Source organism: Plecotus auritus, assembly GCF_963455305.1.
Source record: "Plecotus auritus genome assembly, chromosome: 8".
Classification (NCBI taxonomy): Eukaryota; Metazoa; Chordata; class Mammalia; order Chiroptera; family Vespertilionidae; genus Plecotus; species Plecotus auritus.
Window position 1 is genome coordinate 165,046,756 of NC_137782.1, and position 21,393 is coordinate 165,068,148.

The 21,393-nt window shown below is 37.1% G+C and overlaps 1 protein-coding gene across 5 annotated transcripts in view; it reads right to left on the reverse strand.

Annotated features, from left to right (window-relative positions):
- NCOA1 (nuclear receptor coactivator 1) overlaps positions 1-21,393 on the reverse strand; it is a 175,322-nt gene that overhangs the window by 49,678 nt on the left and 104,251 nt on the right. For all 5 annotated transcript variants that reach the window (XM_080683458.1, XM_080683456.1, XM_080683460.1 and 2 more), the window contains exons 7-11: positions 17,013-17,190; positions 15,013-15,192; positions 13,305-13,400; positions 11,301-11,441; positions 838-985 (exon numbers count right to left, since the gene is read on the reverse strand). In XM_080683458.1, the coding sequence (XP_080539584.1) occupies positions 838-985; positions 11,301-11,441; positions 13,305-13,400; positions 15,013-15,192; positions 17,013-17,190 (743 nt within the window). The remainder of the gene's footprint in view (positions 1-837; positions 986-11,300; positions 11,442-13,304; positions 13,401-15,012; positions 15,193-17,012; positions 17,191-21,393) is intronic.

The window sequence follows — 21,393 nt, forward strand, 5'->3', positions numbered from 1 at the left end:
AAAATTAAAAAGGGTGATATGCAGACATAGCAGGTGTTTTGAAAGAGAAATCACAATATGAAAAAAAGAACTGTGTTAATTCTATTCACAAGCATACATTAAACTAAAATTAGGAAAAAGCAGAATACTAAATTCAGATTTTCATCAAGTTTTTTACTCAAATCCATAATTCTGACAACAGCTTTGTGACTGGTATTATCATATTCCAATAAGCAAATATATCAGATGAGGAAAAGATGAAGTGAGGGGAAATGTCCTTGTTTCTGTTTAATGCTAAATTTTAAATACATAGCTGTAAATGTATGATTTTGAATAATTCATAGGATAAAAGAATGGTCCCATGAATTTACCATATATAACAATGTAAGACATGTTTAGAGAAGAGACAAATTAGGGACAATGATATTAAAAAATTTCAAGTTGATAGTTTAATGATTTGTAGTTGGAGAAACTATCAACTTGAACTCAGAAGCCATCAAAGTTTGCCCTAATGAAAAGGAAACATTTAAAAATAAAAATAACAATATTAATAAACTCTCAAATCTTTTATAAGACCATATATAGAAAGTTGAAAGTTTTTGTCCACTTTTTTGATTTTTCCTCTGGAACACATATTTTCAGCCTCACCTTTCCTGTCTCCCTTTTAAACAACAAAGCTATTGTTAGGTGACAAAACTATAAAACCCAATGTGGATATTTTGATTATATACACTCATCACACAAGTTTAATGCCCAATTTAGAATTTCTGTTTTCTAGCCATCAAGAGTATAAAATTTTTTTCTAAAAAGAGATGTGAACTGATTTATTTCATATGAAGCTCTCCAAGTAAGTAGTACCTGTCGATGATATGAATTCCCATGATGAAAGGTTGCATGTCTGGACTTTGAGGGTAGCAAAGTTTACACTTGGTGTGGGCGCTAAGCATTGTCCCATCATTCAATATGAATCTATAGGATGGGCTGGAGGCAGTGCCACGAGTCATCACTGTTTCAAACAAAAGAGAAACCTAGTTAAAATTCTGACACTTGCACTTTGGGCAAAGGAGAGTTACCAAGCCTTACGTCTACCTAGAACTTCGTTCTTAATATGCCCTCCCAAATGCTGCCTTCTCAGATTCAAAGAATAGTTCAAACAAAGCAGGTCTCTGAGGGGGAAAATGATTCTGGCTGAAATATACCACCCGATGACAAGTTTTAATTCACTCCTACTTGAATGGGTGCCTTTTCACATAAATTATGATTATGAAAAAACCCCAACCAGAAAAAAATCAACCTTAATCTTTCCCTATAACAGGGCAACTCTTTAAATTTATTGTGTCCATTAAAAATACCAGGAAATTACCTTCTCCCCTCTCACTTTCAGTATTATGGCTAACAAGTTTTTTCTCCCTTTACTGGCTGATTTTTTAATAACAGCTTTACTGAGATATAACTCACATATCATAAAATTCATCCTCTAAGTTTTAATTCGTTTACAGAATTCCTTAACTAACAGTCAAATTTAATTTTTCACTAAGAAATGAATTCCTTACTGAATTCCTTACCCATCTCAATTTCAGCCAAATCAATGGCACATTTACCAAATATAACACACAAAGAAATTTAGTTTCTAATGAAATAATAGATGATGAAAAAGAATCACTAAGGTCCTACTTGACAAATTATTATATATGTATTATTTTTGATGTTTGAATTTAGTTTAGTAAGCAAATTAAGATAAAGCCAATGATTATTAATGTAAGGAACAAAAACTAGGTTAAAGCAGTCAACTCACTATCTAAACAACATAATTTTCTTTTGTATCAAAGCTTTTATTAACAGCAGACAAAACTCTAACCATATTGGTAAGTATTTACTAAATATAGAAAGGCCATGACAGACTACTGAGTAAGAAAATATTGATCTTTAGTAATACAATATAATCCTATTTTAAGAAAGATTTAATAGGTAGCTTCAGCTATACCAAGCTTAAAAATCATATCCACGGAAACACAAGCATTACTACCACAAATTAAGATTATAATTTAGCCTGTAATAAATGCACTCCTATTTTCCAAAGACATTTCAGAAAAGACTTCAAATACATTTTAAAGACACGTGAAAAAGACTTAAAATGACATATTAATAAATAATTTCTGAAGCTATATATTACTTTAAGTAAATAGAAGACATGTTCTATTTTATTGTCTTGTGTATATCATATAAACTGAAGAGGGCATAATCTGTTATAAATCTACCAGAGGCCCAGTGCACGAAATTCGTGCACGGGGGGGGGGATGGGTATCCCTCAGCCCAACCTGAACCCTCTCTAATTTGGGACCCCTCGGGGGATGTCCGACTGCCAGTTTAGGCCTGATTCCTCTCACAATCTGGGACTGCTGGCTCCCAACCGCTTGCCTGCCTGCCAGCCTGATCACCCCCTAACCACTCCCCTGCCAGCCTGACTGACAACTAACTGTTCCCCTGCCGACCTGGTTGCCCCTAAGTGCCCTCCCCTGCTGGCTTGATTGCCCCTAACGGCCTCTGCCTCGGCCCCCACCACTGTGGCTTTGTCCAAAAGGATGTCCGGATGGATGTCTGGTCTAATTAGCATATTACCCTTTTATTAGTATAGATACCATCCACCTAAGTTCCAAAACCAGGATATAAACTTAATTGAAACAGTTAAAGATTTATTTCCAAACAACTGAATTCCTTACCCATCTCGCACTTTCAGCCAAATCACTGGCACATTCACCAAATATAACACACAAAGAAATTTAGTTTCTAATGAAATAACAGATGATGAAGACGTCTTTAATGAAAACTAATAATTTTTGTGTAAGATTGTAAGTAAATGTTTGCAATAGCAAACCCTAAAAAATATTAACAATTCCTGATTAATATCTTTTTGGAAAATACAATAATGATAAGTGGCCTTTTGAGATAATTAACTTTTGGGATAATGATAAAGCTACAGTTATATAAATGGCCAGATAAGACACAATATATGTCATGTTATTTTGCATATGTCATTTTGTCTTTATCTTCACCACTGTCCATTGCTCTTTAGAATCTCCTATCTCTGGGAAACCCTCACTGGCTTTTCACCACTGAACTGAAGTGTCCAGTATGGTAGCCATCAATCACGTGTTCTAATTCAATTTAAGATTAAATAAAATTTAAAATTCAGTTTCTCGTCACATTAGCTACATTTCAAGCACTCATGTGGTTAGTGGCTCCCATACTGGCAGCACAGCTCTGTACAATCTGACTTTGACTTGCATTTCCAACCTTATTTCTCACTGCTTCCTAAACATTTATTCTGTATCTCTCTGTAGGAGGTAGATAACTTTTTACACACTTATTTTTCTTTTCCAGCTCAAATAAACATAAGGGCAAGTTTTACGCCCCATTCTTGTTTTCCACTCTCCACTGAATCTTGAACTATGATGCTATGCATATAAATTCACACAGTAAGTACTTGCTGATTGATTCTCAACTTAAATTTCATCTAAATAGGGTAATATTGACCATAACTTTTCCTTAAAGGATAGATTTTAACTTTTAGCTATGTTCTCTAATGCTTATGTCTCAATTTATGTGTCTGCTCTTGTAGGAATCTAAACTTACTTTTGTAATAGAAGTGGAGACAAATTTCTTGATTTATTGATAAGAAATTTGAGGAAGAACTAGAAACTCAGGCATGGGAACATTAAGACACTTAATGTGGACTAGAGAAACATCAATGGTCTTTTGGTAATTGGGCTGCCTTAACTTGTAGGACCATATCTAAAATAGTAAAAATGCCAAAACTGGAGAATCCCTATTGATACAAGGACATGGTTACACTTTAATGTTTGAAGGTAGATTATTTATTTTAGATGAGAATGTGGAGAATAAGACTTAGCACATCATAACTCACACATCACTCTTTGAAATAAAAAGTATCAATATTAAATATAGTAAAACTTTAATTAGAACCTAATAAAGACTATCCAGTTAAATCAAATTCTTCTAGTGCTCAATTGTTCAGATGGAGAGGTCAACAGGCAGGCAGCATGGATCAAGAGCCTAGGAGTCAGATTCAGGGTTGAACTTTTCAAGTTTAGGACTTAATAATGCACATTAACCTTTGCCCATCATCAATAAAATGAAGCCAATAAAGTTGTGAGATAATATCTAGCCTGGAGCCTAGAATAGAATATAGCAGATACTGAATGAATATTCCTGAATAAACACCTCCTCCAAAAAAACAATAACAACAAGAAATAAGCAGGTTCCAAATTATATATGTCCTGAATCATATACACATTCAGCTGATCCCTAGACACCATTTACAACAATAGCTTCAACCCCATAAAACAATCACTAATCTTTTGAATTAAGATATGAGGAAGGAAGTCACAATTGTTTACAGAGCTGTTGGGATGAACATTTGCTCTGCAAACCAAATTATCCCCATAAGTGGGTTTCAAGGTTTAGGCCTGGACAAAACTATCTGAAATCTCATTTTGATCACAAGTTCTGGCCTTGTTTTCTGATCTAGTTTTGCCAGGCATATAGCTAGTATTTTGATCCCTGACTTCTGTGTCCTTTTCTAAAAATTTAGAACACTTAGTGGGAAGGAATATTATTACTGACATCCCAGCACCTCTTCAAAGAACCTTTAAAATGGCAACTGTTCTTGTTGTCTCACCCCTGCTACCCCCCCTCCCAGAAGAGGCCTCAATAGAGCTCCAAAGCAAAGGGAACCGCTTTCTCTGGCTATAGCAGCTGTGGAAATAGAGCTACTTGGTTTTTTTACTCCACCCAATTTGATGCTGAGTTAACCTCAACAACCATGTTAAATAAATAGGCAGGTTAAAAACGTGTGTGGCAGGATACCACAGGTCAGTGCTGGTAGAGATTTCTTTTTCTTTTTGGTTTCTCTCTAGATATGTACAGAAATAATGCAATTTTAAAAACTGTTAAGATAAAGGGAAAAATTAGTCCTAGATGGATGAAGATTTTTAATCACCAATGAGTAAACTCTATTTAGTATATCAACATTTCTAAAAAAAAGTAACTCATATTTTAAATTTTCTAAATAAAATATGACATAAAAAAGATTTTAAGTTAAGTCTGTTATATGGACCATGGAATTATCCACATTACACAAGTCTCAAAGAACATTCTTGCTTAAATATTAATCACTATCTATGGGCATTAATCATTTATATGGGTATTTATGCTTTACAGCAATGCTTCCAAACTTCTTGATACTATAAACTGCTTCCAACTGTCTTGTAATATTTTTTCATTAAAATTATGTTGTGATTATAAAGTTAAGATAATAGAGAAATGAGCAAGAATAAGTAAAGGCATTTGTAATCCATCACTCAGAGATAACCACTGTTAACATTTTGTGAACCTTCTAGAATTGGATAAATAGATATATAAGGGTAAAATCGTACTCTACATATATGCTTTCTTAAGCTATTTTTCAAAGTAACAATACATTATGAACATCTTTCAAAGACAAATGATCTATTATATCATTGATAATAGGTAAACAGAACTTTCATGTAACTTTTCTAGGCTGTCTAGCCCAACATTTTCCATGACCACTACTCTCCCTAAGTGCTAACTGATGTGCAGATATAAGTATTCTGAGGAAAAATAAGTCTGGATAACAAAGTCATTGTTATGGTAGAACTTCCCAGAAATGTAAATTCCATAAATATGCCTTATGAATCCCCAAAAGTGGGAGATTAAAGCATTTCCCAAACTTAATTCAGCAGGAAACATCATTTCTAGTTGTAGCTATGACTAACTTGTGGAACCTAGTGTGCATTTCCCACCTTCTCGGTAGGAAAACATCTTAGACTATAGACTCTGATTCAGTAGTGTGGGTGGAGCCCAAAAAGCCGGTTTAACAACTTGCCCAGATGAACTTTGGGACACAATTAACCTAAACCTCTCTTTAAATGCATGGTTCTGAAGTGAACAGAACCTCAGAACCTTTCCAAATGATATACACCTGCATGGACCTTCTCCTAGTTTAAAAAGTTCCTCAAGTGGTCTTGATATCCATTTCTCCCTAATCTCAATGGAGAACCATTGCTGTAACCTAGCTCATGCTGATGTTCCCATATATGCTTTGGCTGAAATGCATTTTCAAATTAGATTCTGAAAAATGAAATGTGAAAAGCAGTCCATGAGCTTCTCTGTCAAAAGCAGCTGAAAAACTAAATAAAAAACCAACTTAAACCTTTAATGCATATTAAGATTTTATACCAGCCACTATCTTCCAAGAGTAAATTATTGGACAGGAAAAAAAGAACACAGATGGAGAACAAATTTTTCTTGCCTAAAAATTAATCATTGTAGAATTTTACAAACTTTTAAGCTTTTAAAAAGTTTTATACAAAATCAAGGATACACTGACACTTTGTCTCACTCTTTTCACACTGTCCCTAAGTGAAGCAGCAGCATCAACCCTATTTCTTAAGTTGATGTACAGGCATATCTCATTTATTGTACTTCACTCATAATGCTTCAGAGATATTGCGTTTTTTAAAAATTGAAGGTAGGAGCTGAGAAACCAAGATGGCGGCATAGGTCCGTGGTCGGCAAACTGCGGCTTGCAGCCACATGCGGCTCTTTGGCCCCTTGAGTTTTTAGCAAAGGCCAGCTTAGGAGTACCCTAAATAAGTTAATAACAATGTACCTACCAATATAGTTTAAGTTTAAAAAATTTGGCTCTCAAAAGAAATTTCAATCGTTGTACTGTTGATATTTGGCTCTGTTGACTAATGAGTTTGCCGACCACTGGCATAGGTAAACACCTGAACTGCTGCCTCGCACAACAATTTCAAAACTACAACTAAAAGACAAAACGGACATCATCCAGAACCACAGGAAGGCTGGCTGAGTGGAAATTCTACAACTAGAAGGAAAGAGAAAAGCACACTGAGGCTCAGAGGAGCTGCGGAAGTAAAGGCAGAGGTATGGAAGTGTGCGCATGGACAGGGCTGGCAACTGAGTACGCAGCTGACTTTCTCAAGTGGGAGGGAGACAGAAGCTCCCAACTGCTCTGAACTCCAGTTCCGGGCAAGACTCTGGGAACCCAGACTCATACAGGAAGAAACTGGACTGTCTGGCAGTGGGCGAAACTCGAGGGCGGCTTTCTCTCAGAGGTGCTTGCAGCGAGTACCACGCGACACTGTGACCAAGGGGCCTCTTAGGGCAGGGCTGACGGGAAGCCATTGCTGTTTGCTCCGCCCTGAGATCCTGCCCCATAAAGCCAGTGCTGTTTGCTCCGCTCTGAGACTCCGCCCCATCCAAGCTGAGCGCAGAGGCTTTTGCATATGAATGGCCTGGTCCTTTGAAATCTAAACTTACCTAACAAACTGCAGCTGAGTCAGTGAGACCCAGAACATCCAAAAGAAGGCCCAAGGCCCCACAGCAGCTTGCAATGCTTCACAGCTGGGCCTCATCTGGGCACCTCCAAAACCCAAACAAAGAAGAGGAATCTGCAGATCTCACCATAGCTCCTGCTGGGTGGCCTCAGGCAGAGGCTAAATTAGCACCTCCTTGGAGATCCAAGAGCCAGTGTACCCAGGGGTCAGAGTAGGACCATCCAGATTACAACCCCTCAGATCCATAGGGACACACTCAGGAGGCAGACTCAGTGAGCACCAAAGCCCCACTGAAGCAAGTCTTATCTCATAAGGGTGTCTCCAGCACAGAAGTTCTCCCATCGTAGACACAGCTGATCCTCACAGCCAATTGACCTGGAGGTCAATTCCTCCCAGTGATACCAACAACAATCAAGGCTTAACTACAACAAGACTGTGAACACAGCCCACAAAGGGGTGCACCAAGAGTGTCCACCTCAGGTAACTGGGGAGGCTGAACCACTGGGCCCTGTAGGACACCTAGCACACAAAGCCACTCTCTCAATTCAGGGAAGCAGCCAAAATGCAGAGACAAAGAAACAGATCACAAATGAAAGAAATGGAGGAAAGCAAATGGCTAGATATAGAGTTCAAAACCACGGTTATAAGGTTTTTCAAGAATATTCTAGAAAAGGCCGATAAATTTAGTGAGACCCTTGAGGATATGAAAAAGGACCAACTAGAAATTAAGCATACTCTGACTGAAATAAAAAATATTATACAGAAATCCAACAGTAGACTAGAGGATCGCAAGAATCAAGTCAATGATTTGAAATACAAAGAAGCAAAAAACACCCAACTGGAAAAGCAAAAAGCAAAAAGAATCCAAAAATATGAAGATTGTGTAAGGAGCCCCTGGGACAACCTGAAACGTACCAACATCCGAATTATGGGGGTGCCAGAAGAGAGCAAGATACTGAAAACCTATTAGAAGAAATAATGACAGAAAACTTCCCCCACCTGGTGAAAGAAATAGACTTACAAGTCCAGGAAGCGCACAGAACCCCAAACAAAAGGAATCCAAAGAGGACCACACCAAGACACATCATAATTAAAATGCCAAGGGCAAAAGACAAAGAGAGAATATTAAAAGCAGCAAGAGAAAAACGGTTAATTACCTACAAGGGAGCACCCATACGACTGTCAGCTGATTTCTCAACAGAAACTATGCAGGCCAGATGGGAGTGGCAAGAAATATTCAAAGTGATGAATAGCAAGAACCTACAACCAAGATTACTCTACCCAGCAAAGCTATCATTCACAATTGAAGGACAGATAAAGAGCTTCACAGATAAGAAAAAGCTAAAGGAGTTCATCACCGCCAAGCCAGTATTATATGAAATGCTGAAGGGTATTCTTTAAGAAGAGGAAGAAGAAGAAAAAGGTAAAGATAAAAATTATGAACAACAAATACATATATATCAACAAGTGAATCTAAAAATCAAGTGAATAAAAAATCTGATGAACAGAATAAACTGGTGAATATAATAGAATCAGGGGCATAGAAAGGAAGTGGACTGACAATTCTCGGGAGGAAAGAGATGTGGGGGGTGCGGGAAGAGACTGGACAAAAATCGTACACTTATGGATGGGGACAGTAGAGGAGGGGTAAGGGCACAGGGTGGGGTGGGAACCGGGTGGAAGGGAGCTATAGGGGGAAAAAAGAGGAACAATTATAATAATCTGAACAATAAAGATTTATTTTAAAAAATTGAAGGTAGGACCCTCCATTAGCAAAAAGATTACGACTTGCTTTACTGTGATACCCTCTCTATAATGTGGTGGTCTGGAACTGAACCTGAATGTCTCTGAGGTATGCCTGTATTTAAGCATTACCTTTGGAGCTTTTTAAGATATCTGGTTCCTCACCTGAGACTTGAATTCAGCAGGTCATTCCCATGTAGGGGTGATTCTCATGTAAGTGTTTCATTTTTCTTATCAGGTTAGATACTGGTAAATATAAAATATCTGAAAAAGGTATTTTACTCAACCCATGACTGCTGTTTGGTAGTTGTCCTGAATCTCCAAAACTCTAGAATCAAGAGTCATGTGAACTCTGGACAACTTAACTCTGAAAAAAAAATACAAATTATTTCTACTGAGGAATTTTTTTTTCTTAAAAAAGGGGGGAAGATAGAACATTAAGAAATGACTTATGGGAAGAAATTCTTTACATTTTACTCTAAATTATTTCACTTTATATGATAATGATAGATTATTCGTTACTTATTAAACTTTAATCAATCTATTTTATAGAGAATTCGCATAGTTTGTTTAAGCTGTGCTTCAATCACATCTATGGGGAGCCCAATCATTTGGAGAATGAGATCATAATCTAGACCTGCTTTGCCTTAGTGGAAATGCAGATAAATTATAAGCAAAAAATAAAATAAAATAAAAAATTTAAAAGTCTTTTAAGTCTTAGAAGGCTCAATTTATAAAATTAAGGCAAAAATCAGAGAGTATCATATACTTCAGCACTTTAGACAGTAGTGGAAACAGTACCCTGAGTCTCAAGTCTATGCAAAAGTAAAGTGCCACTCTTGGGAAAGGGAGTCACAAAGCTGGCCTCCAGGGGATGGCACTGGTTGTGAACTGTGATGTTTTCCAAACCCGACTGCACTTTAGTACTCCCTGGAGAACTTTCTAAAACACAGATTCTTGGTCCTATTCACTGCAATATTATTTCTAGGGATGCTATCAGTCTAGTAAGAGGCCCACTGGAGAACCATTAGTCTGTAGGATGCTAGTGACTAGACCAGTGAGATTCATACAGATGGCTTCCTGGGGGAAAAAAAAAGGGGGGGTAAGCTGTTTCCTCCATACCATTAGGAAGCAGTTGAATGGAAATGAATGGAAAATCATCTGTAAACGTAGGAAACCTAATATTATGGGAAAATGTTAACATCAAGAAGGATGATGGAATAATGAAAAATATTTTTAAATTGTTTTTCAGGAATAGCCATGCAGAGAGTCTCTTTCCAAAGAAAATGTTTACTTAGAGTTTGGAGAATAAATTACATTGTGAAAGGGGCAGTAAACTACCATAATTACACGGCAATATTTTTTAAGTGCATCAAAATCTCTTTAGCCAGAATCTCTATGAACTTTCTGGACTTAATTCTAAGACAATTTTCCCTGTCTTTCCTATAATACTGTTAAGTTCCTTAAGGGCAGAGAATATACTTGTTTTATACTCCCACAGGCTTACTATGATGCAGCATCTATTCAATTATTATTAGTTGTATGACATACTTATAACTTGAAACTTTAACCTGAGTCAGGAGATGCAGGTACTGTAACAGTCATGAAGAAAACATTCACAATATAGATCTCGATATTATCTAGAAGCCCTTTGGACATGCCTGTTCTGCTGGGAATATCTACCAAAGCCAGATAAAAACGCCATTTCCTCTCTGAAGCCATCCCTGATTCTTCAAGTCATAATTAAATTTTTCCTTCTTTTGTTTACGCCTATATTATAGCCCATGTCACACTGATCTTTAAAACTGTCAAATATTCTCCTAATACCATTTAAGCTCTTTGACACCAAAACCCTGCTTCTTAAACATCACGGTATTCCTACCACCTTACATAGTATTCTATGCATGTGAGGAATTTGACGCATGTCTGCCGAATGAATGAATGCACGAATGAATGAGTGACCACCACATGATATCCTAGTCATTATAAATGTACATCCCAAAATTCAGGATCCACTCATGAATTACTTTGCTTACCCATTTCTTCCTTTCCTAAAACTGATTACTGCAAAAACTGTAATTTGGAGAAAATACATATCAAGCCATAAATTCCATATAAGTTATTCAATATTAGTAAAGAGAAAAGTTAGTGAAAATAACTGAGAGAAAACTTCACCTTCTTGAAATAGTTGTCTGGCATAAGACGCCTCTCTGCCCTGAGGTTGGAAAAAAGCATAAATGCATTTTCTCACTAAATCTTCCCAGCCAGTTCTGCCAGCAGCTCTCAGGGAACTCGTATCAATAGAGATGATTTTACCTGTACAAAGAATAAAATTTTACATTTATGACAGCCTCTTGATCTAAATAATCTGTATTTCAAAATGAACAGCCGCTTCTCAGAAATATTCTGCCCCCAAATGCATAATGGAAAAAAGCATTAAAAAGCACTATTAATTTTTAGTACCTATGGTAACAAAGTATATCTGTGGCATGATAATGAAAAATGGTTTTAGCCTTCAAGTGTGTTACCTACTAGTATGTAATGTTCTAAAATTCATTTCCAGCCAAGTATGAAAGTCACACCGTAAAGACCTGAAGCTGCTGGGACTAATGCAGCTCAGACGCCTCTGGCTTGCTCTTTGGATCCTGCCCTCTATCTACACACTAGTGAGTGAATCACTCATTGGGAAGGAGAAGCAGACATGAATATACTATTTTGGTAATTTATTTCCACCTACTCTTTAGTAAGAGCAGTTGGAAATAAACCTTTAAAAACACAATAATAAAGCATACAACATCGGAATATTAGATTTCTGGGACGTAAATATTGTAAGAGGATCTTATAAACAATGGTAATGATGAAAAAGTACATTAAAACTAAACTTTTCACAAAGAATAAAATTTAGTAGAGATGATCTCTCTCTTTATTAAAGAGGTGAGTGAAACATATAACTGATGTAAAAACATAAAAACGTGATGTGCTAGAGTGAAGACTAAACAACATGAAAAATATTTTACAGTTTTTAAAGATCAATAATAATTTGTTTTTGATGAAAATCAAATCCGAAGCAGGCCTTGCATGCATATAAGCCTAACCAGTGGTCACGGACAACAGGGAGGTGAGGGCATGCGTGGGGAGGGGTTTGGATGGGAATGGGGGGATGAGGACAAATATGTGATACCTTAATCAATAAAGAAATTAAAAAAAAAGATTCCATATATAAATGAAATTATATGGGACTTATCTGAGTAGCTTATGTCACTTAGCATAATGTTCTCCAGGTTAATCCATGCATTATAGAATTGTATACCTGAAGCCTATATAATTTTATTAACCAACGCTACCCCCATAAGTTTAATAAAATTATTAAAATTCAGTAAAAAAAAAAAGAAAAAAAAAAAAAAGAAGATGTTATTTTCAGGCACTGTCACCTTTCCTCACCCTGCGGCTCTCGTGCCCCTCCTTCAGTTCTTCTAACACACTCCTCTCCTCCTGGGGTCCCCGCAGCTGTCTCCTCAATCGGGAGCACTTATTCTGCCCTGTGCCCCTCCCCACCATTCCCTCCCAACACACATAATTGGCACCACCTCAAACTTAAGGGTTCAATATCAGCTCCTCAGCCAGGTCTTCATTAACCAGCTGATTTTAAACAGGTCCTCCCTATTAGCTTACCTCACCATCTCACACCTTTTCCATCATAAGACATATCATGATTTGTAATTACATCATTGCCTTTTGCTCAACCGTGTACACTCTTAAGCAACCATACATAGTGACAGGTATTTCTAGGTATTCAAAAATTATGTGCTGAATAAATTTAAAGAATAAAGAAAAAAATAGCCAGATACATTTAAGCATAATATTAAAACCACCATACTTGTATCCATTTATAAATATATATATATTTAAATCTACATTGCCAAATAGCTTTAAAAACTTTATTCCATGGTTATGAAAAATAATTTATAATAGGTATATGAAGAGTTAAAAATAATGATTATAATATCTAAAATGCACAACATCAAAACCACCATTTAAAGTGTTTTCTGTGTAAGACAAGCAGACATAAATGGAAAAGCAGAGAACAGACGGACACAAAATCTGGGATGTAATTAATTTTAAAAGCATAGCCGACATCATTAATACTGATGGAACATTCTTTAACTTTGCAGTTAATACCTGTAGTATCTTGCTTGGTCATAAAGGATTCTACACCCGTAATAGCTGGAGGCCGAGGTAATCTCCGTGCAATACAAATCAAACATGACTGGAAATCTGCCCAAAACAAGAAAGGGAAAATGAAGAAAAGGGTAGAAAATGGTTCACAATCGATTACTTGACATTATCAGTTTTTATAGAAGTAATACATTTTATAGGATCTGACACAATCAATACTAGAGTCACTCTATATAAAAGTATAATGCTAGAAATAAAATTGCTGGAAACCCAAACCAGGAAGCTCCAGGTAGAGATCTAGTTAGCGTAAGTAATCCCTTCCCACTGACTGTTCTTACACAAACTAGAAACTAGAGGAGACTGATGCATCTCATGTGCTTGGATGATAAAAACTCAAAGTAGTTTTGCCTAGATTTAAGTAACACAGTGAATTTTAAAATACAGCTCTATGGTCAATTTCCTATACTCATCAGTACTTAATGGCTATAAAAATTATTCATAAGCCCTGTCCTGGTAACTCAGTTGGTTAGGGCATCGTCCTGATATGCCAAGGTTACGGGTTCAATCCCCAGTCAGGGCACATACAAGAATCAACCAATAAATGCATGAATAAGTGGAACAACAAATCAATGTTTCTCTCACTTTCTCTCGCTCTCTCTAAAATCAATAAAAAAACAAATGTTCTTTAAAAAAAAAAAAAGAATAAAAAAAAACTAATTTTTGTAGCCATTAAGTACTGATGACTATAAGAAATTGACTATAGAATGTATTTAAAAGTTTACTGTGTTGCTTAAATCTAAGCAAAACTACTTCTGTGCAGATAATAATTATCCTAGGAGAAAAACATTTAACTCTTTCTAAAGAAGCATAATTTGCCTTTGACACAGGACTTTATATTGTAAGATCTATAATTTTCAAAGTTCCAGCTCCCAATTTTTTGAATGTGCAACATCACATGGCTAAATATGAACTTTTCTCATATAAAGCAGCCTTGCATGTTTATTTTATAGAAAGTCCCCAGGTGATCATGGCACTCATTCCCTGGGGAGACCAGCTACCTACTAGTACACAGCCTTTTTTTTTTTTTGCATCTGACTGACTTCTCATCTCCTACCTTCCCCGGTCCTTATTCCAGATTCCAATTTGTGGTGTTCTTAACTTAGCTCAGTCTAAGTTCACATGGAAAACTCATCCCCTGTCACATATTTAACTAAAGCCATGATGATGCCATGTTCATATTAGAGCTTCGGCTGTGTTTTCATCTGTTCATAAGCTTTCTCTTTATAAATTACCTTGTATGGCCTCAAAAATGCTAACTCTATTCTCCAGTGTTCCCTGCACTCTAAACTTGAAACTCGAAAAAAATCAGAGCTGTTCAACAGCCTGCTGCATCTGGTACGTTTCCAACTGGCATCAGCTGGCGACATCTCTTATTTCTAGGCAGCAAGTTGGTACGAATTTGACATTTTCCTAGGAATGCCAGCTTAACATTGAGAAATTGGGGGCATTTTAAAGGGGTGATTATAGATGTTAGCAATTTTTTTTTCTTAAAAATTAAGAAATACATAGCAAGTTGAATAGCCCTTTTGATCTATAATACAGTAACCAAAAATGCTATCTGAAGAAGGCAGTTTTTATAATCAATTACCTCCCTATTCCTGAAAGCCATGGAAAAAGCAACTAAAAACCTTAAAATCACCCTTTGTTTTACCTTCTCCATCTTCTTGAATTGATTTTGGCTGTGACACAGTGAAACACTGCATTACTTCATACCGCTGGCAAGCTTCTGGGTTCTCCGTGCCTGGCTCATCTGGAGGGTGAATTAGCATCCTGCAGTTAAAGGTATGGCTATTTCGTCGTGTTGCTTCTTGAGGCCAAGGAACTCCATTTACTGCGGAAGAGAAATTGATTATATCCCCGTGAATAAGTGAAAAAGTACAAAATCTGAAGATACAAAAGACACATTTCGCCATCTATTTAATTAGGTACTCAGATTAAAAGACAGACAGACCTCCTCAGATCTAATGTTATCCTGAGGCAACAGGATATTTATCTTCCTTAGCAAATGTAAATGTCTACCAATTTGAAAACTGTAAAATTTCTGAGACTGTATAGGATTTCCCCTCTCAATGACTAGGCCTTACAAGTACCCTAATTCATTAGCATTCTTCATATACAGAGACAAAAATTAAAAATTAATAGTTAACTAGCCCTTTTACTCAAATTTAACAGCAGTTAACAAGCTTTTCCATTTTGTTTCCAGTTACAATCTGGCAATAAAAAATGACTGAAAACCTTAGGTCCATTGTCAAGCAGAAGTTTTAACCTGGCAGGTGTGAACTTTTAAGGATGGGCTTGTGCACCTTTTTGGATTCAAAGTGTCTCAAAGGAGTCTGTGATTAAATGAAATATTTAGAATAGATAGAGAACAACCTTGGTTTCTTGTAACTATTTTTTCACAGTTTATATAATACTCTGAATATTGTGGGTCATCAGTAAGTTATTACATAAAAATGACCATTAAAACAGAAATGTCACCTGAATCAGTAAAAGAAAATTGAATCTAGAATTTTAGAAAAGATGTCTGTACATTTCTTTCTTTCTTCTTTCTTTTTTTTTGTCTATACATTTCAGAAAAGAATTTCTGTTTGGCAGATCACCATTTCCACTGACCCTCTTTCTTTTTTACGATCTCATCACTCTGTAGCTGCTAGAGGAAATCCTGGAACAAACCTACAGTGGAGTAAGGAGTCCTGGTTCTGCTATGAGCTAGTGGTGAGGTTTGGGTTGATTACTTAATCCTTGCCTCATCTTTAAAATAAAGGAATCCACAATATTAGCTCTAAAGTCATTTATACTCTAAAATTTTACAAGACACATAAAGACCCATTGACAATTCACATACCAGACCAGTGATTTTAATAAAAACTATCATTTCAGGCCCCGTTACTATAGTACTCTTTTCAAAGAAGGAATAAGTAAACAATGTGGAAAATAAAGAGCTATGGATAACATTTTATTTGCATGTTTGGTTTAGTTATATAGAATTTCTAGCCAAGGTCCTCCCTCTAGTTTTGGAGCAATATAGGCTAAAGAGTAGGCACATGGCTTAGGGAATGGAACAGAGAGGCTAGAAATCAGACCCTATGCATTCTCTAAGCTAGGCTCCTTCGTCACTTAACAACTCGTCCAATCATTCTGGGGACTCCTGAGCTGAAACCACTTACATCCAAAAATGTTGATTTTAGTAAGTACATAATATGATAGTATATCCCCCCTCCTCCCTCCCTTCCTTTCCCTTCTTTCTTTCCTTCCTCCCTTTTTCTCTTGGAGCAGGGTGGTGGGAGGGATACACATTTCTCTCTTCCTTGGACATAATCAAAATGGAAAACAAAGGGAATTTCAAGTGGAAGCTTCTGCTCGGCCTCCCATTACTGTCACAATCCTGTGGCACAATCTGGAGGAAGAGGCTGAAAGGGATGCTCTCCATCAGCTATTTGATGGCTTTCCCTCTTCATATTTTCATCTCAGACTGAAACTAAATTTTAAAATATTTTAATACATGATAACATACATTTCTTAGAATAATACCATGTATTATATTAATAATACTAGTATATTATTATATTTTATATTTAGGTAAATAATATATTTGCATAAAGAGAATCTACAGGGAGTTCATATTCTTTTAAAAAATACATTTCTTTGTACCTAGTGATTTTGGTAGCAGATTCTTCACAAATTCTGCATGATCCCCCACATGCAGTATGCTGTAGACACTGGTATTCATTAATTCTTCCTGATTGTAACCCAAGTAGCTGGTCACATTCTCTGACACAAATACAATTCTCCCTTCACAGTTCACAACAAAGAAAAATCCATCCAAAGCCTGCAAGACCAAAAAAAAAAAAAAAGGGGGGGGGGAGGTTAGAGGTTAAAAAAAGAAAAATAAATATATATTCTTCTGTATTAAAAAAGAGGTCAGCAATATATGTTAAGTTTAAAAAAAAGGAGTGGGGCTGAATGGAAGATTTACATTGCATGCTCTCTGTGGACAGGACAGGATTCTTTTTTTTAATTAACAATTTTTTTTATTGTCTATAAAGTTTTACATATGTCTCCTTTTTCCCCAGTTGACCCCCTCCCTCATCCCTTCCCAGCCCGAGCAAGCCCCCACCGCCCCAGTGTCTGTGTCCATTGGTTATGCTAATATGCCTGCATATAAGTCCTTTGGTTGCTCTCTAACCCCCCCTCCCCTAAGGACAGGATTTTTAAACAGACAGTACACTAATGTTTCAAGTAGGCATAAATGAATATGTCAACTTTCTTCCTTAGAGAGACATTTTATGGTAGCAGATCTGAATTGAATGACCTATGCACTCATTTCTACCCTTAAAGAACTTATGGTAGAGGGAGAGACATAAACATAATAAATCCCAGGGATGAATGCAGTGTCAGAGACATACACAGACTATTCTATGAACAAAGGAGGATACTTAATTTGGGGGTGGGTCAGGAGGAGGGCAAAGAAAGGCTCCTTATAGACCCCGACCTTGGTTATAAAAGGAACAGCCAAGGAGGGGAAAAGGAAGAGAGAAGAACAGTCTAGGCAGAGGGGAGAGCGTGGCAGTGCATAGGAGGCCCAGATCGCAGAGATAGAGCCAGGGCCTCCAAAGGAGATGTACGGCCCCAAGGGGAACAGAAAACCCATAGGGGTGTAGTAAAAAGTTAGAACCTCCACTTACAGTGTAATTCAAAGCATGAGGAAGAAATTAAGCTTAATAAACATAACGACACCCTGGTACCTCATTCAGTACTGACAGTCACATATCACAAACTGTGGAATCCCAAGAGAAGATCCAGAATACAGAGGTGGATGGTGGCCCCTTAGTTATTTACAATCCTTCCATTTACTGAAACATATTGCCGTTTACTTGCTAGAGAATGTATATGAGCAATAAAAACAAGACCTTTACAAAGTAGAACATTTACAGAATCTTGTATTTAGAGAAAAATCCTTTGTATCACATAGGCGTTTGCTGGTTATCTGGGACAAATTCTTAAAAGAGCTGTCTAACAATGTTTATGGGCTACTAATTTTCTTTTTAAGAGAGACAAGTGTCCCAATTTGCTGACCTTTTCTATGAGACAGGTGGTAATGATAATATGCTGCCTAGCAGATATTTTCCAAATAATAACACATTTAATTTTGTAACTCAGGTGAATGAGAGGTGAAAGGACATTCAAAACAGAAGAAACAGCTCAGAGGTTAAAAAAAAATCACTTTGTATGTACTTGCAATATTTGGGTTATATTTAAGAGTTAAAAAGAATTTTTTTTTAAAGCTTCAAGGAAAAGCAACAACAAAAATAAGGAATTAGTCCTAAAGGCAACGGGGATCTTCTTGAAGGCACCATTTTTAGAGGAGTGACATAATCTACTTTTGCAAAGATCTTTCTGGCAGTGGGTGTGGTGTGGAGCTGGGAAGCAAGGAACTCCGTCGCAATAGTCCAGTTCAAATAAGAGCCTGAATGAAGGCAATGGCAGTGGAAGCCAAGAATTTGACAGAAGCAGAACAAACGGCACTTGGTCACCTGCAGCACCTATGGGAACAAGCATTTGGGGTGATTCTTCACTAATGATTTTAGGGTTCTGGTAGATAAGTGCCTTTCCCTGAGTAAAGGGACTCAGGGGGGGAATCTAGTCTTGTCCTTTTTTAACTTTTCCTTTTTATAAACGGAAGTTAAAAGGATTATGAATTTAGTTTTAGAAATCTTATATTTGAAATGACTGAGGAACATTCAGATAAAGATGTTCAAAGGGCAGCAGGATATAATGAAAGGGATGCTCTGAAGAGAGATCATTTCGATTTAAAAGTACATGTATCATTTGTGTGGGTTTTTTTGTTTTTAACTACCATCACCTTTTCTCCTTTCACAGAATACCTGATTTCCTTTGGGGAGTTACTTGTTCCCTATTAAATAAAATCTTGTAGGGTTCTTAACCAGGCCATTGGGAGACTTTGTGCCTAACTGTGAACCTTGCCGAGAATGACAAAAAGACCGAACCTGGCTGGAATACATTCATTCTAGCAGCAGGGTACAGCCCAAATAGGGCTTTCTCAGAGACCATTTGAATGATTTTGGCTTTCTAGCCTCCTTAAGATATTTTGTTTTCATCCTGTTTTCAAGCATGGTTCTGTGATTTCCAAATAGCATTCCAATAAATTCACATTTACTTAATTTCGTCAGAATTGTTGTCTGTTGCTTGGAATCCAGAGAATCCTAACTGATGTTTTTTGTTTGTTTGTTTGTTTTTAATATATCTTTATTGATTTCAGAGAGGAAGGGAGAGGGAGAGAAAGAGAGAAACATCAATGATGAGAGAATATCATTGACTGGCTGCCTCCTGCACGCCCCCTACTAGGGATCGAGCCCACAATCGGAGCATGTGCCCTTGACTGGAATCGAACCCAGGACCTTCCAGTCCGCAGTCCAACGCTCTATTCACTGAGCCAAACCAGCTAGGGCCTAACTGATGTTTTATATACACATATACATGTGCACACATACACACCAGTACATCATATAGACAGAGACGTAGATCCCCAACTTCCCAGGAAATGCGCACAGAATTAAAAAAAAAAAAAAAAAAAAAAAAAGGAAGAGTCAAGGCCAGAACCCTGGAGGATGCTAACATAAGAGGAAGGCAAAGAAAGAGAAATGTGAGACAGAGGTTACGGAATAGCCAGAGAAGAGAGGTGATCGTTATATGTAAGATTTTTAAGGGAAGAGTTTTAAGGAAGAGGGAGTGGGTAGTCAAACGTGCCCAAGAGCCACACAGCAATGCAGGGATGGTAAAAAGCAAGGTAAGGAAGCGTGGGTGTACATGCACGATGTAGGGAGACCCTGTGACAAAACCAGAATTTTTTTGGGGGGGTCAGGGGAAAATGAGAAGCATTAGAGCCATATAACACAGAGCTCGGAAGAGGAGGCAACAGACTTTAGACAACAAGGAGCAGTGGGAATGAGGGGCTTAAAAAAATGCCTGTACTGATGAGTATTTACCATGGACCAACAGGTATTTGTTAAATAATAAATTCTAATACCACTGTCTCTTTAAATGTGGTGAAAGTACTTCCAATACCTTCATTCTTTTTTTAAAAATACCTTCATTCTTAATCCATGTTACTTCTTAAATTTTATGTTTTAAAACGGTGGTGGGGAGACAAGTTGTGGGGTGAGAATTTCTCATATTATGGTGAATGTTTGGACACGTTTAGATGTGCAGATCTTCTAGATGAGCAAGTCCCCCCTGATCAATACTGTAAACAAGAACTTCCTGCAACACTGGAAGTATTCTGTACCTGCAGTACAGTAGGCACTAACCCCATGTAGGCACTGAGCGCTTTAGTGGCTGCTGAGACTGAAGCTCTGAATTTGTTATTTTATTTAATTGTGAGCAGCCACGTGTGGCAGTGGCTAACTTACTACACAGTGCAGCTCTAGCCTGCAGCCTGGATGATGCAATGGACAATCTCATGGTGGCTTTTACCACTTCTTCTCGGCTTCCCTGGATTAGACTCTACCAAGTTTAAGGCAACGAGGATGGGGTTGGAGGACAGAGAAGAGGAATAGAAAAGGCTGTCCGTGAAGGCAACTCTGAAGTCAGTAAAAGTTAGTAATTCTACTGGACAGTCTCTGTTTCATATATCTATAGCTCAAGAATAAAAATTAGTATTTGCTCGTTGGAGTCAAGAACCTAAATATATCTCTGAGTTTTTGAAAATTTTAATTTGATGTTTTGTGTTCACATTTGAAAGTGCTTGCCTAATGACATCTAATCCGTGTGTAATGTTGTGTTACAATTTCCCTTTAATTCATAGTGGTTTTCAGGGTAATAATTTCATCAGCTAAAAAAACCTTGTTTTTTTTTTGTAGTTTTGAGTGGATGTTTTGCTGTCATTGCTGTTCACTTTAAAGTGTGGTGGACCTTTCTCATGCAGCAATAACAAATGTTTCCATAAATTAAAGCAGCAATAGCAGTATTCTGTCTGCAGTTGTTCTGCATTCAGCTTGTGGGCCATCTTTTT